Genomic DNA, 16,765 nt, shown 5'->3' on the forward strand with positions numbered 1-16,765 from the left:
GCTCCTTTTTTTTCTCTTTTTTTAATTTTATTCTGGGCCAGCTTTAGCTCTGGCTCTAGCTCTGAGGTTTCTGCTGCTGAAAACAGGTATCTGGTTTGTTTGTGTTCTATAATCGAAACAATGTATAACTCCAGCTCTGAGATCCCAGCCGGCTGAAAGCTGGTTTCTGGGGTTTTGTTTAGCTTCTATATTTGCAACATAGTTGCTTAGAGTTGCAGCTGAGAGGCCAGCAGCGGCAGGCAGGGAACACAGAGTTCGCTGTCACTGGAGCAAGCAAGCCTCCCTGTTCGCTTCAGTGCATGGCTGCTGGCCGCCATCTTGGCTGACAGTTAATTTGCATAAGGATATGCTGATTAGCCAATGGGAAGGGTAGCGGTCGTACGCTAATTACCATGTTTCTCTTTTATTAGTGTAGATTATGCAGGTAAATCAGCTCTCTGTTTTGCTTTTGCCTTTTTTAAACCCTAATTTTTAGTGGTTTCCTATTTTCACGGTGTAAATATTTTCATTATGGGCTGGTTTTAAGCTACCAACAGTTTAACTGCTCTCAGTTTCTGAATCTCTGACAATCAGCAATTAGGAACTGGTACTCCATTGCAAGTTATTACAAACAGTGGAGGAGAGCCTGCTAAAGATTTAAGTCACACAATTTTGGGACTGGAAGCATTCAAAATATTCGTCTTTTCCTAACTTTGCAGGAGAAAAATCTTGATACTGAGGATAAGTGCTGTCCTAAAAGTCATGCAGAAAGTTCCTAGCAGATTTTGGAGGAATCAAGGTGTCTGGACTCCCCATGCACTATTCTATGCAAAAGCCTTTATACAGGGGGTGGTGGTGGGGGAATTAACATTGGACCTGACTGGAAACATGACTGTGTCATACTGCTTTGGGATACAGATGGGACAGAATGGGTGACAGGTATTGTGGACATGAAATTCCCACAGAACTGCTATAAACTCTACTGAGAACCACAGAGAACCATGTGGTTTATAACTTTGGTTTGTAAGTAAGCAGGCCAACAAACCTTTTGGGGCACTTTCTATTGATTTGGGGTGTGTGTGTGTGTGTGTGTGTGTGTGTGTGTGTGTGTGTGTGTCAGTTTTTAATATTAGCATGTCTCAAACTCTAGCATGTATTAAATAATCTAGGGTATTTATTAAAAATCGCCCCAGGTGGGGCTGTTAAGACAGTCTGTAGGCCACACTTTAACACTAGTTTAGATCTTCTTTAAAGAACTTTTCAGATCTAAGATACTATGTCTGTGTACTTATAGCCAGAGAAAATTTCTAGAGGGGTAGGTCCTCAAAGGAATTCTTAGATTAGCTGGAGCAATCACCAGAGGAGCTTTTTAAAATTTCTGATACCACCCCATAGTCCCACTCAGAACCTCTTTAATAAGAATTGAGGGCAAAGAGTGCTGGGAAATTGGGTGTTGTTAAAAATTTTTTTCCTAATTGATTTTGATGCCCAACCGGAGTTAGGAACTTCAGAATTGACAGCTTAGAGAATGCTTTCCATTAACTAGTTGTTAACTACACTGACCCATAGAGAAAGGGCCACATGTATGGAGTTTTAAGCCTGTTGAGCAGCTTCTCAAGTGGGGGATGGGAAGGAGCAGGTGGTGGGCTGTAAGGTATGATCTGATTGTCAACTGGAGGTGTCCTTGTAGTACTACTTAGTAGTGTAAGAACAAGACATGGAGGGGCCTAAGGGGACCCGGAAATAAGGCATTGATGGTGAGTCAGCGAATCCCAGATGCTTGAGATATGTAATTTAGGAGACATTAAGATGAGCATGGTTCTTGCTCTCCTCTCTCCTGTAAAAAAAATAAACAAAACAAAAAAACAAAAACAAAAAAAAACCCTTGTAAAAAACCACCAATAATCTAGTGAATCCAAGTTTTCTTTTACCCTTTAAAATGCCATTCCTCCTTTTTAAATATAAAAAATTTAGGCTTTATGACTTGGTTGTTGGTCACATTAACTTTTCAAAAATATATAGCTATGACAATGCTACCTGACCTCAAAATAGGGCAGTGTATTCTAACTACATTTAACTGCATTGTTATAATAAAGACTGCCTTAGAGAAAATACAAACAATTTTTTTGAGCTGGCATAGAAGTGTTTTAAGAAGAAAAACATTTGGCCATGAAATCCTAGGTTCTGTACAAAATTTCCCAACCATTCAAGGATCGCCGCCTGCTTGTTAAGCAAGGGAGGTTATGAATCAATGTGGCATGTGTCTCTTATCTTCCTAAGTAGGTCCGCTGGTTCTAATAAAAGGTTGGAAAGTAATCTCAGATTTGTATACTGATTTTACACGCTTATTTATCTAAATCTGCATTCTCCATTGTTAAGAGTCCATGGTTACCTATTTGTAAAAAAAAATAAAATAATGGAACTACATTTGTAGATTCACAATGTAGGCAAGAAGACATGAAGAAAATGAAACTTGTACAGCATTTCCCAAATTTGCTGCTTACAGAAACTTTTGCTTTTGTGTAAAAGTCATGGTAAATGCTGACATAGATAAATTAAAGGGCAGTAGGAAAAAACTTCCTTAGAATTGTCAAAAAATTGTTTCTACTTGGTTTTATAATCAATGAATCAATGATTATAAAATTGTACGTTTAAGATGTATTCAATGGGCTATATAATTTTATTCTAAAAGTCATATTACTTCAACAAGTTGATTATTTGAATCAGAGGGAGACTAACTTTTACATAGAGTATATACTTTTTAAGAACCATTATTTTTAAGATTTACATTTTAAAATAATTTCAGACTTACAAAAAAATTATTTTAAAATGTGCAATGGAGCCTGGCCAGTGTTGCTCAATGGTTGAGCATCAACCCATGAACCAGGAGGTCACAGTTCAATTCTCGGGCAGGGCACATGTCCAGGTTTCGGGGTAGCTCCCTGGTAGAGGGCATGCGGAGGCAGCTGATCAATTATTCTCTCTCATCTTTAATGTTTCTCTCTTGCCCTATCCCTTCCTCTCTCTGAAATCAACAAAAACATATTTTAAAAAATTATTTACATGTGCAATGGATTTCTATTCTTCCTCCAGATTCCCAAAATGTTAACAATTCACCACATTTTCTTTATCATTCTCCTTTTCTCTATATACATGTGTTAAACACACACACACACACACACACACACACACACACATTTTTCCCTGAACCATTTGGGAGTATACTGCTGACACAATTCTATTTTGTTTCCAAATACTTTCTTACATGACCACAGTACAAGTATAAAAAATTAACACTGATTTCACACTATTAAATCTATTTATCTACTATTAATCTATAGACCTTACTCAAATTTTACCTATTGTCCCAAGAATGTCCTTCATAACAGCAAAAAATATTTTTTTTCTGGCACAGGACATCTAATAATGTCTCTTTAGTCTCCTCTAATTTGAGAGAGTTTCTGTCTTTTTTGTGTTTTTCATGACCTTATTATCGTTTTCTAAGAACACAGACCATTTTCTACAGTGTCCCTCCACTGGATTCATCCGATGCTTCCCCATGATGAGATTCAGGTTATGCACTGTCAGCAGTAATTACACAAGTGTGTACCCTTTTCACAAGACACGTGATGCCTATTTGTTCACTACTAGTGATACTAACTTTTGATCACTAAGTTAAAGTGGTGCCTGCCAGGATTTTTCTACTTTAAAGTGTACAATTTACTTTGAGACAATGTAGATATTTAGCTTTCCATTAAACTTTTACCTACTAGTTTTAGTATCCATTGATGACTCATGCCCAAAACAATTACCACTATGGTAGTTTCCAGATGATTATTTCTAAATATAGTATTCCTCTTACATTAGCTGTCTTTCTATTGTAAGATTCTTCTCTTCTCCCATTGATTCATTTATTTCTATCTGTATAGACTCATGGTTTCTTGTTTTTTTCTATGGGTTGGAATTCATTACTGTAATCCTTTACTTTCATGCTTAATTATCCCAGATTGGATGGTGGAATATACCTCAATCTTAATATTTTTTTAGCCATTTTCCCATCGTTCTTTGAGCATTACCTTACTTTTTAACAGAGCAAGATATTTGAGGCTCATTTTGTCCTTTCTCTGCCCCAGGCTAGGAATCAGTAATTTTTCTAAGAAGCACCCTCCTTTTTTTAAGTAGAAAATGTAGAAAACAAGATCTGAATGCTAGGTATTCTCATTGTTACTGGGCTGTCACTGCTTTTAGGCCTTCAGAGGACAAAAATAAATATATGTTTATATGTGTACATGAATTTCTAGTTATTTCTATTAACCTATATCTATGAAAAAAACATGAGTTCATATTAATGTTTCCAATTCCAATCCACCACCACAGGGAAAAACCTATCATTTATAATTACTATCTTGAAACTGTTTCAAGCTCATAGTCATTAAACTTGCCAGGCTACAGAATAGGAGCTCTGAGATGCTCTGGAACAGCCATCCAGTTACTAACTCACACTATCTGCTAGGCGCTTGGCTACAAATATGAGCGTGAAAAAGACTTTCTCCCTATACTCAAGCAGATCAATCTACAAGAGAGGGCAGAAGAAAAAAATAAACCTAATGCAGTACAGTAAGTTCTACATTAGAGGTATTCAGTGTTCTGTGGGAGCAGAGAGGGGGCCCCCAGAGCAAACCCAGAGAAGGAAGTAAAAACGGGCTGCTCACACTGCTCACTGGAAGAGTGCTTAGATTACTGTGTGTTTGCATGAAATGAAGAACACAATTTGCTTCTGAGCAAACATACATTTTATGGAGAGCTCTGATGTATCTAGAAGGGTCCTCTACGTTGACTGAATTCACTGATAAACTGCTTAGCTATGACAATACTTATGCAAATAAACTCTAGGGGAATCAATGTTAGCTTGTGGGACCGAAGTTAAGTTCCGTTTTACTATGCCCCTCCCAAAAACCACAAAGAAAGGGGAAAAGTTTGGACTTTTTCAAACTGCCTATTATCACGTGATGGATTCCCTCTCTTCTTTATACATTAAATAAACCAGATTATTTTTCATTGTATTGATTGCCATGCTCTTGACTAATAGAACTTATATATAGGTTTTATCAAATTTAAACTAGAGTTTGAAGGAAAGAAAAAGAGTGTTCAAGTATATGTCTAGAAAGTAAAGGCTAAGAAAAAAAAATTTGAGGTAGAAAACATTAGGATAAGGGATGAGAAAGGGATTTTATTATTTTGTTGTTCTATACATAGTATCCCTATCAAAATTTACCACCAGAGCTTTCTAAATAAATACATGTGGGCTATCTCCTGGTTGTGCTCCTCTACCAGTTTCCCTTTGTTGTAAATCTTCTCACTCTAATGTTGCTTATTTTGCCATTTAGAAGTTCTGGTCTACAGAGCTGCTCAGTAGGGTGTGTAACCATCACCAGGACTAGGATGCTGATCTGCATGTGACTTGCTGTCTCTCCTTCAACTACAAAATTATTCCAACACCACAGAACAAAGTGAGATGTACATCCTTCTTGTCACTATAAGAAAGTCAACATGACTGAAACATTTACTGATTAGGTGGCCTTAAATCATAGAAAATATAAATCCTTTAGTCACAAAACACCCATGATAAGTAATAAATTCAAATGTTAACAAGGACGTTGAAGTTTTACTCATGCTTTCTTTCTTACGTAATTTCAAGTAACTACAAAGCCGATGCAATGGTGGTCTGGGTGTTGGAAAGAGTCCTCAGCCATTGTTAGCTGCCTCTGAGTGCACATGCACTGTGATCGCTGCAGAGGTGGTCAGGCTGTGTCGAAGGTCCATGTGGTGAGAGCAGCAACAGAGCTACAGAAACATGGGTCACATACACCGGCTTACACAGGAACAACAAGAAAAACGAACCACCGAGTGGGGACTTGAACTTGTTTAATGATGAATGAAAGCTGCTTTGAAAGTGATAATTTTTCATTACTTTATTAAATGCCATATTCATTTTAAAGGCTTTAACCGTCCATAATCACCATGATACAATATGTGTGTGTATATAAAAATACTCATTGAACATGCTTTAAGAGTTATAATTGTGTTTTGAAACATGCAACATGTAATATGATTTGATATAAAAAACCAACTAATCAGAAGCACACACAAAAAACCACACTGATATGTTTTAATAAGAACCCATTGCAGATTCTGGAATGATTGTTGCATGCATGTCCCTAGTCATGTTCGATTTCTCCTTCAGCTGTGATTGGAGTAATGTGTGTTCCACAACACCGATTCTAATGTCCATCTGAACAGTTTCCTGCTTCAGCTTTGTTAAGCTCTGTTTAATCTTTACCAAAGGAGCTGCAGAATGAAAATAACATGGAATAAAAATATTTATTTGGCATAGCATCATATTACAGAGTTGTAACACTTCCCTGACTTTGTCTTAAGCCAAAAATAGGGTTAAAAACAGCCAACAACTTACTGACATTCACACCATTTTGCTGTGGCATTTTAACCACCTGAGATTTATAAGATGGGAAATGATACAGGATTTGAAGTACTGAGGCTGAACTTCCTGTCTTTTCTATGGAAAGAGTTGCTAAACAGGTGGTTTAGGGATGTCTTCAATTTTTTTATGGATTGGTACATATGTCTGAAGGGAAAGGGATACAGTGGAAGAAAAAGAAAAGAAAGAATTATCTTTGAGAGATATAATGGGTTCATTCAACCATACTGCAAAACCCCTACGTATCCCCTTTTGAAAGGTGGCTCAGTATATCCTATGTAATAAAGAGCTAATATGCTAATTAGACCAAACAGCAAAACGACTGTCCAGATGACCTTCTGGACGAAGCCGGGGCTGCGAGGGCCAAGGCAGCCGCAGCTGCAAGGGCTGAGCCCCTTGCATGAATTTCGTGCATTGGGCCTCTAGTACCACTAGAAGATCTTTCTAGAGCATAGAAGGGCCTTAGGCAATCACAACTGGGCCAGGTCAAAATAACTAGCTCATGATTAAGGATGATTACTGAAGGATTATTAATTTTTCTCTATTTGACCTCTGCCCAGTCAGGTCTACTGGGGAAGAGGAAAAAAAAAACAGAGGTCATCAGATCACTGCCTGTGTGTCATTGGGGCATACACTTAGTGCTCTTTTGTACATGAAATGGGATAATGAAGCTCATTTGACGAAAACAGACCAGAATATTTTTTTAAATTGACACAACAAAGTGCATAAATATTTCCTACTTCATTTGAATAGAAAAAAAAAACCCTACATACAGTTAAAATGGCTCTTCTCAGCTGATTTATAAGGAAAACAGTATACTGACTATCAGACATCATTTTGGCACCATGTCTCTCTCCCTAACACATTCATTTTAAAAAGCAGACTCCCTACTTATTACGACTGTTTTCTCTTGCTCATTTTCTTCTTAAAATGAGTGTGTACTTACCACCATCAGTCATACTGCTACCTTTTTCTTCCATTTCTTGCTTTACCTTTTCTAGTTCTTCAGTAACCTTTCATTGAAAAAAAATTTTTCATGAGCAATGAATTTTAATAAACTTTCAAAAATTTTAAATGCTGCATTAAAAAACTTAGAAATAATATACACATAAAGACTATAGAGATATTAGGAGTATTCTGGACATAATTTGAATAAGAAAAAGTATGCAGCCATACAAAGCTTTTTATCTTCTGAGAGTGCTCCTAACGTTAAGTTCATGAAATTACTTCCTCATTAACTTTCTCAGGTGGTAACATGACAGAATAATAAAAACTAAACTTTTGTCTCAAACCTTATAGTTATCTCATAGCATCTACTCTGCCAGTCTCTAATAATCAGTTATTAATTAAAATAGTATAAACATTCTAAAAAGATTTTGGATTTCTAAAGGTCTACAAGATATCTTTCTTAACATTACAGTTTTATAAGAGAATATGCCACCTTTATCTCTATAGCACACTAAAAATAATGTGTATACCATATGGCTATGTATAAAAATATTCTATCTGCTCTATCCAAACCATGAACTCCAAGAGGCATACTCTGCTATCATATTGGTTCTTATCTGTACTCCACATAATACTCAAAATTATACAACTATTATTAACAAAAGTCAAAAATAGCATCGATATAGGTAGGAAATACCATTTTGAAAAAAATGAAATTTTTTTATATAATCTATAAGCATAATTATTGTGACTTAGTGGGCTTTATTTTTTATCATACTAGTGAGTAAAAACTTCCTTGGGAAGAAGGTATTCATCCAAGTAAAGCAAATTAATTTTTTCCAGCACCTGAAATGTTACAACTGAGAATAACTATCCACTCTGAAAGAATTGAATGACTCCCTGAACTCCCTTCAAGTGTTAATTTACTCAACCTCAGTGAGCACTTCATTTCTATATAATATTTAATTTGCCTAGAAGCTCCACAGGATTAAAGTATAAATATTTTCAAAGTTATATTTTTTATATTTTAAAATAACCATTTACTCCTCAAATAATGTCTATAAAAGAAGCTTAACTGTATTATATAGAAAAGTTTGTGACAATTATACTGGATTGTAATAAAAGATAATCCTGGATTTTAGTCCCACATTGGCTACTGACCTTATTAAAGGTATTTTTTTTCTCTCTCAGCTCTTCAGTGAAAAAAATGGGAACAGATATTAGGTTTTACTTCTCTTTCAAGATGATGAAAATAAATACACTATATATATTTTTTTTTCCAGGAGTTCTCAGAAGGCAAGGGTTCCACACCACTCCCAATTTGTAGAGAGAGAAATACTCAGTATCACATACACATTATCAATAATCACTAAAAACAAATCTTGGATCTCGAAGACTAATATTAAAAGCTGTTATAGATATTTAAGCCAATGCTCTACCTACTCTTCTATATATCAATTATAATCATTATGTTTAAGAAAGTTAAGGAAGGTTATAAATTTGCTAATATTATCAGCAGGTTTTATGTTCAATTTAATAGAACTCCAGGCAGTTTATGGAAACAAGTAGAATATACATACATAATTGATTCATTGATTTAAAAAATTAGAAATTTTCTCCTAAAGAAAAAATTCAAAGCCACAGAAACAATTATTGAAACAATACAAGGTGTAGCAGTATTAAAGCATCAGGGCTCTGAACAGCTGGCTCAGGTGATAGATGAGGAGTCTGCAAGAGCACACAGCATGTACCTCAGACAGCAGTCTGGTCCTCTCAGTCACTCCGCCATTTCCTTGCTGGTATCGCTCCCTTGCCTGAGAGAGAAAACATTTTGTTTAATGACAAATTCACCACAGAAACAGAGTACTTAAATATGACCTCTGTGTGTGCTATTTCTGCACATCATTTTGTGACAACCCCTCCCCTCATTTGTGAACACATTTGTGGAAGTGACATTTAACTGTAGTTATTTTATGTCCTTAATAGGCACCATGTATTTAAATAAAGCACTATAAAATGATGAACTACTTTAACCTTCACATACTGTCTATGTAACTGGCACAGGCATGGTTCACAATAAAAACTGTCCTCGGCCATTATTTTACAGTTTAGGAGAGAGGCCCTTGGTCGATCTAATTTGTGTCCTATGCAGAGAAAACCAGTTTTAAAAAAATCAATCATAATAGAGCATCAGGATCAGCAATTAATAAGGATTAACAAACAGTATGACAGTATGCAATATGTTTTTGGGAGCTAATTTAACAATCAATTATTTAATAGCAAAGTTTGAGAGATACATGGTGGCTTTAGTCAGATTTTTACAGCATTTTAAAAGTAAAAATATCCATGAATAGATGAGAATGTGAAGAAATAATTAAACAAATAACAATAAAAAGGTAAAGATTACTTTCTGCTTGGTCTTTGAGAAATTCTGAAAGTACAGAAGTATGTTAAGTTTATTTCCACATTTTTCTCCCTTAACCTTGTCTGCTGTAAGAAAAAAAAAATATGCCTTCAACCGACATTTGCAAGTCAGTTCTTACTATTCTTCTTCAACATCAGGAAGAAGGGGGCATAAATCTCAAAGGAAAGCCTTTAGATCCCCACTTCTGGGACAATAACTGCTGCTTTCAAAGGCTGAAGGCTTTATTTTTTAGTTGAAATTCTAAAACTTTGAAAGGATTAAAAAATTTGCTCATTTCATTAATTAAACTGCTTGTCTTTGAACGTGTCTCACTTTCATATTGCTTATTACATGGTTGTAAGTCATTATGGCAAGAATGTCTTTTCCCTCTGACATATGTAAATGCATAGTATTCTTTATCCTCCCACTCATATGGTAAATTAACAGCAGATAGAAACAAAACTAGGTGTCCTTACCCTCTGTTCCTGTTCTAAGTCATATTTCTCAAAATATATGCCTTCATTTATTTAAATCAAATGAAGAAATTCATTTAAAGACTTCTAGGAGATCATTTCTATCACATGTAATATGGAAATAACAAGTTTTATTGCCTCACTTGGCTTCCTAAAGTGGGCAGAGAATCAGTATACAGTAAGTCCTCACTTCATGTTGTCCGTCGATAGGTTCTTGGAAACTATGGTCTTAACCAATTTTACCCTAAGCAATTGATAGAAACAAGAGTTAAGTTCTACGGCATAGTTCTGTACATCAATTAGCCTATTGTGAAAATTGGTTTTGTTTACACATCATTTTGCTTAAAATTGCAGTTTCCAAGAAGCTGTCAACAATGTTAAGTATGGACATACTGCATTGATGTTTGTGAAATACATTTCAAAATTTTCCAACGAAAAGTGCTGTGTCAAGCTTAAGGATTAGGGTCATTAATTGGAATAAATCCCTGGATATCATTCTTAAGTTACCTCACTCAGCTGAGCTTGAGCTGCACGATATTCTTGAACCAAGTGCTCAAGCTGACTATTGATGTACTTTTCTCGGCTGCCGATCTTCTCCAGAGTCCTTCCAATTTCATTATGGAGTTTGTCCAAAAATCCCTAGAAATTCCATGTGACTTTAGTAGATAAAAAAATTCACATATTTTTCAAAAAAAAAGTTTAAAATGGATTAAATCTTCCTCAATCCATCCCACAAATCCTCAACCACTAAAGAAGACAGTTTGAAATTTTTAATAGCAAAAGAAGTCTGTAGTGAGAAATATAGTCAATTTTCAGAATATTAAAATAAAATGGCACCTGGCAGTGTTAGTCAATTCATTCATTTCTATGCATATCTAGAATAGATGTGAGTGAAATTTGCTTTGTGTGAAGTTCACAATCCAAGTAGGTAAGGGAATAACATGACTTTCTTCTCACACAATTCAAACAAGGCTGGAATAGTCCAGTTGGAAGTAGATCATTAAACATAGCTCTAGTCTGAGACCCACAAATTCTCATTCAAATTTTGCTTCTTTGTGGTATACTCTAAAAGTCCTATTTCTGGCAGGGCAGTAAGCCTGGGGAAGCTGTGGATTCTAGGCCTGGTTGGCCTGGCACTCTGTTATTCCTTGGGATTCAGAGAGGAAAGAATGATGAAATGTTTCTCTATATACTAGAGGCCCAGTGAACGAAATTCGTGCACTCGGTGGGGGTCCCTCAGCCTGGCCTGTGCCCTCTCACAGTCCAGGAGCCCTGGGGGAGCGGGCCTAAGCCGTCAGTTGTACTTCTTTAGCGCTGCCGCGGAGGTGGAAAAAGCTCCCGCCACAGCGGCTGCGCTCCCCAGCCGTGAGCCGGGCTTCTGGTTGAACAGTACTTCCCCTATGGGAGCACACTGACCACCAGGGGGCAGTTCCTGCATTGAGCATCTGCCTCCTGGTGGTCAGTGCGTGTCATAGTGACCGGTCGTTCTGCCATTTGGTTGATTTGCATATTAGCCTTTTATTATATAGGACTAGAGGCCTTGGGCACTAGAGGCCCTGGGGGGGTGTCTCTCAGCCCAGCCTGTGCCCTCTCGCAGTCTGGGAGCCCTCCGTGGATGTCCGACTGATGGCTTAGGCCCGCTCTCCACGGGAGAGGCTCCTGCAACCACCACTGCACTTGTCAGCAGTGAGCCTGGCTCAGGGCTTCTGGCTAAGCAGAGTTTCCCCTGTGGGAGCACACTGACCACCAGGGGACAGCTCCTGCATTGAGCGTCTGCCCCCGGTGGTCAGTGCATGTCATAGCGACCGGTCATTCTGCTGTTCGGTCGATTTGCATATTAGCCTTTTATTATATAGGATGGTCTTTGGTTGATTTCCTCCCACCCACCCACTATCAGGGCTGAGGAGGGACGCAGGAGATTGGCCAGCTGGGGAGGGACCGTGGGAGGGCTCCAGGGCATGTCCGGCCCATCTCACTCAGTCCCGATTGGCTGGACCCCAGCAGCAAGCTAACCTATCGGTCAGAGTATCTGTCCCCTGGTAGTCAATACATGTCATAGCAACTTGCCTACTGGTCAACTGTCTGCCCCTGATGGTTAGTGCACGTCATAGCAACTGGTCGACCAGTTGACTGTTTTTCCCTTGGTGGTTAGTGCACATCATAGCGAGCAGTTGAGTGGCCTTAGCCACATAATATTGGCATATTATGCTTTGATTGGTTGATTGGCCAACCGACGACTGGACACTTAGCATATTAGGCATTTATTATATTAGGCTTTATATATATACTAGAGGCCTGGTGCACAAAAATTTGTGCACTCAGGGCTGGGGGGTCCCTCAGCCCGGCCTGTGCCCTCTCACAGTCTGGGACCCCTCAGAGGATGACCACCTGCTGGCTTAGGCCCGCTCCCCAGGGGATTGGGCCTAAGCTGGCAATCAGACATCCCTCTGGCAGCCCGGCAGCCCTCGGGGGATGTCCACTTGCCAGCGGGGAGCAGGCCTAAGCTGTAGTCTGACATCCTTAGTGCTGCTGAGGAGGCGGGAGAGGCTCCCACCACCACCGCTGTACTGGCAGCCATCAGCCTGGCTTGTGGCCGAGCAGAGCTCCCCCATGTGGGAGCACACTGACCACCAGGGGGCAGTTCCTGCATTGAGCATCTGCCTCCTGGTGGTCAGTGCGTGTCATAGTGACCGGTCGTTCTGCCATTTGGTTGATTTGCATATTAGCCTTTTATTATATAGGACTAGAGGCCCAGGGCACTAGAGGCCCTGGGGGGGTGTCTCTCAGCCCAGCCTGTGCCCTCTCGCAGTCTGGGAGGGGCTGAGGGCCATTTTCAGGCTGGCCAAACCCCCCAGCGACGGAAGCTCCCAGCCTCTCCTTTTTTTCTTTTTTTTTTATTCTGGGATTTACTTACCTTCTATAATTGAAATTTTGTTGCCTTCAATGGAGCTCAGAGCCCCATGGCAGGCGGGAAGTTTGGCTTCCTGCTTGCTCCAGCTCCGTGGCCACGGCCGGCTGAAAGCAGGTATCTGGGGTTTATTTATCTTCTATAATTGAAACTTTGTTGCCTTCAGTGGAGCTCAGAGCTATAGTAATAAACGCCTAATATGCTAATTAGACTGGATAGCCAAATGACCTTCCAGATGACCTTCTGGATGAAGCAGGGGCTGTGAGGGCACAGGCAAGCTGCCACGGCTGTGAGGGCCAAGCCCCTTGCATGAATTCCATGCACCAGGCCTCTAGTGTTGAATAAGAGTGATGATAATGGTCATCCTTCTCATCTTCCTGATCTTAGGGAAAAGCTTTCAGTTTTTCACCATTGAGTATGATATTGACTGATGGTTTATCATATATTAGAGGCCCGATGCACGAAATTCATGCAAGGGCCTTGGCCCTGGCCCCCATCTGCTGCCACCGCAGCCTGTACCCGCCGCTGCCGCCACCAGGGACCTCTGCTGCCTCTGCCTCGGCCCCCGCTCGCCGTGGCTTTGTCTGGAAGGAAGAACGTCCAGGAAGGAAGGACATCCAGAAGGATGTCAAGTGTAATTAGCATATTATGCTTTTATTATTATCTATATATAGATATTGACATATATATATATATTAACTATATATCTAATATATGTAATGTAATATATATACCACTTTTATATAAAGTTACCTTTTTTGAGTTGGTTTAAGTGTTTAGGGCTGTGGAAATTAATATGATACATTCAAATCAGTAAGCTCCTAAAGGGCAAAATTTGTGTCTTTTTCTTTTCATGTTCTTCCTTAATAGGTATTCCACAGAAGAGTCAACGTATATTCACATACCTTGGTCTCCTTTAGAGCAGATTCAATTCCACTTTTGTGCTGGTGCATTTGGTCAACATGGATTCTCCAATCCTATAGGTATAAGAGCATATAGGAACAAATGAAAAACATTTCTTTCTTTTGTCTACTTTTTTGAAGTTGTATACTTTATTTTAAATACTTTGGTTGCTGCCTTATTTCAGGTGGGAGTCCTATATATAGATTGCAATCAGATTATAAAGAAATACATATAGAGCACTGTAGAATAAAAGGTTCTAAATAAGTGTAAATTATTTTATGTGTTCACAGAGTGATGTCTGACAATTTGAATATAAATTATTCCTGCACTGTTGGTGGTTAATATTTATGACTATCCATCAAAATGAAAAAGAAATCTAATTACTAGAAAAGAAATACTTGTTTAAGCAGTAACAACTATGTTTGCTAGAAGCAATGCTGGAATCAAGACTCATATATCAAATATTAGCTTGTCCCTTGGAAATAAAATGGGGCCCTCTTTTTCAGTAAGACTTTGGAGTCTGTCTTAAGAAAGGAAGTCTATAATGATTTAGAGTTCATATATTTTGAGATATTTTGTACTACTACTAGACTGATTGAATTAGTGTGCATATTTGAAACATACTCCAAAATCTTAATTTCCTACAAGGTATCTTCAAAATTTTTGGTTTACCTTACCACAGGTAATAATTTTAAGATTTGAGAAATACCCACTATAAGAGAACAAATATTATAGTAAGGTGAAGTGATGGAACCAAGATACTCCTCTACCACCCATACCCACTCCACTTTGCTATCTACAGTATTTTGTGAAGAGAAAAGTATTTTGTGACTAGTCCCATTCTGATTTCTTAACTTTGAAATATGGGAAAGTGATTATAGGGTAAAAAATCCTTGGGCACATTACACATACCAGTTATAAAATTATAGGAAAGCTGCAAAGAACCTCACAGAGCATCTAGTCTCACCTTTATCATTTCTCTGATAAGCAAATAGAGGCCCGATGACAGAAAGCGGCACGCCCAGGCCACACAGATAGTGGTACACTTGGGTCCGAAGCCAAATGTACTAAATCCCCACACAGTACATTTTGGTAGTTCAGAGTTAATAAAAGGAACAATTGGCTACTTGACATCAGTGAAGGTGCTAGAACAGAGAACAAATCAGTACTTCCCTTTGTCCTTAAGCATTTTTCTATCTCATGATCAAAAGGTATCTCAGAATATGAAAGCTGGAAAGGACCTTACAGATCATCTACTCATCCATTTAACAGTCATCTAGTGCAGTGTTTTCCTTTTACGGTTCAGGGACTGTTCACCGCCTGTCACTTTGACTAGATAGATCTGGCAAGGAACAGGCCCCTCCAACTCAGCAGTCAACACCGGAACAGGGAAGAGGCTCAAAAGGCTGGCCTCCTGCAGCTGGACCAAATGGGTGTTAAGTCTCAAAGTGGACATCTGTTAAAGTCCAAGCAAGCATCTTCACAGATAAAATAAACCTGATGAGTATAATTCTATAATTAATTTTTTAAAAGTACTCATCCTGCCTGATTCCAAAAAGAATTGTAACTCAAGTATTCCTATCAGTCTCTGTATCTGTCCATATATACATATAAACATACACACACACACACACACACACACACACACACACACACATATACATATATACATACACACTTTAGTTTTTTTATTTATTGTAAGTGATGTATTTAAAATAGTTGGTATTCTGCTTTTTCTACCCAGCATTTTCTATCCAGCAAATAAAATATTGTCTTCACAATTTGACATTCAAAGTACTTCAAGAGACGCAAGCATGCCTGAATCATCTATGTATAACTATGATAACTTACATTGACGTTAAACTCCATGGAGAAGTTGGCATTTCAGTGGAACCTTGAAGCATGAGTAGCATTTCAACAGGGAGGATAGAAGAGGAGGAATATTATAGGTTGAGGGAGAAACAAGTACAAGGAGAAAATAGGAAAATATACAGGGAGCAAGTAGGCCAGGCTGGCTAGAATATAAAACACAAAGTTCTTGGATGGGGTTGGGTGGGGAGGGTGAATCTCAAGGACACAAGCTGGAGAGAGGTTAAATTAGATCAATGGCTTTAACTAAGGAGTATGGATTTTATCATGTGGATAACGGAGAGCTATCAGAGATTTTGGGTATCAGTTTTAAAGACAAGTCTGTGTTTTGAGAAAGTAACAGCATGAAGGACATATTAGAGAGGCATGAGACTAAAGACAGTTTGGAGACCAGTTAAGAGGCTGCATAATGGTCCACATGATAGATTAGCAGAGTTTGAATCAGAGCAATGTTTGTAAGAATGGAAGGGAAGGAATGGATTCGAGGAACAGTGTAGAGACAGAATTAGCAGGACTTGAGGACTGAGGGGAATGTGGGGTGGCTGAAATGGAGGTGGAAAGTAGAGAGAATGTGTCTTTAAGGTTTCTAGCCTTAGGAACTAAGAGGATAGGAACATCGCACTGTGACAGAACAGAATATATTTCAGGGAGTCAGACATACTGAGGAAGTTTGTTTTGGACTTTTTAACTTGATAAGCCACTGAGACATTTGTGTTTCTTGTTGCCATTTAAAATGGAAAGCTGTTTAGGATGTACTGGTATAATTATCTGCCAGGTAAGTCTGA

At 38.5% G+C, this 16,765-nt stretch overlaps 1 protein-coding gene across 1 annotated transcript in view; it reads right to left on the reverse strand.

Moving 5' to 3' along the window:
- Nucleotides 1-5,887: 5,887 nt before the first annotated feature.
- The window catches only part of IFT57 (intraflagellar transport 57), a 68,309-nt gene continuing 57,431 nt past the window's right edge, over nucleotides 5,888-16,765 (reverse strand). The window contains exons 7-11 of the mRNA XM_005856980.2: nucleotides 14,114-14,185; nucleotides 10,808-10,939; nucleotides 9,175-9,237; nucleotides 7,422-7,488; nucleotides 5,888-6,327 (exon numbers count right to left, since the gene is read on the reverse strand). Of these exons, the coding sequence (XP_005857042.1) occupies nucleotides 6,149-6,327; nucleotides 7,422-7,488; nucleotides 9,175-9,237; nucleotides 10,808-10,939; nucleotides 14,114-14,185 (513 nt within the window). The 3' untranslated portion in view covers nucleotides 5,888-6,148. The remainder of the gene's footprint in view (nucleotides 6,328-7,421; nucleotides 7,489-9,174; nucleotides 9,238-10,807; nucleotides 10,940-14,113; nucleotides 14,186-16,765) is intronic.

This window comes from Myotis brandtii, unplaced genomic scaffold (genome assembly GCF_000412655.1).
Source record: "Myotis brandtii unplaced genomic scaffold, ASM41265v1 scaffold106, whole genome shotgun sequence".
In the NCBI taxonomy this organism is placed as follows: domain Eukaryota; kingdom Metazoa; phylum Chordata; class Mammalia; order Chiroptera; family Vespertilionidae; genus Myotis; species Myotis brandtii.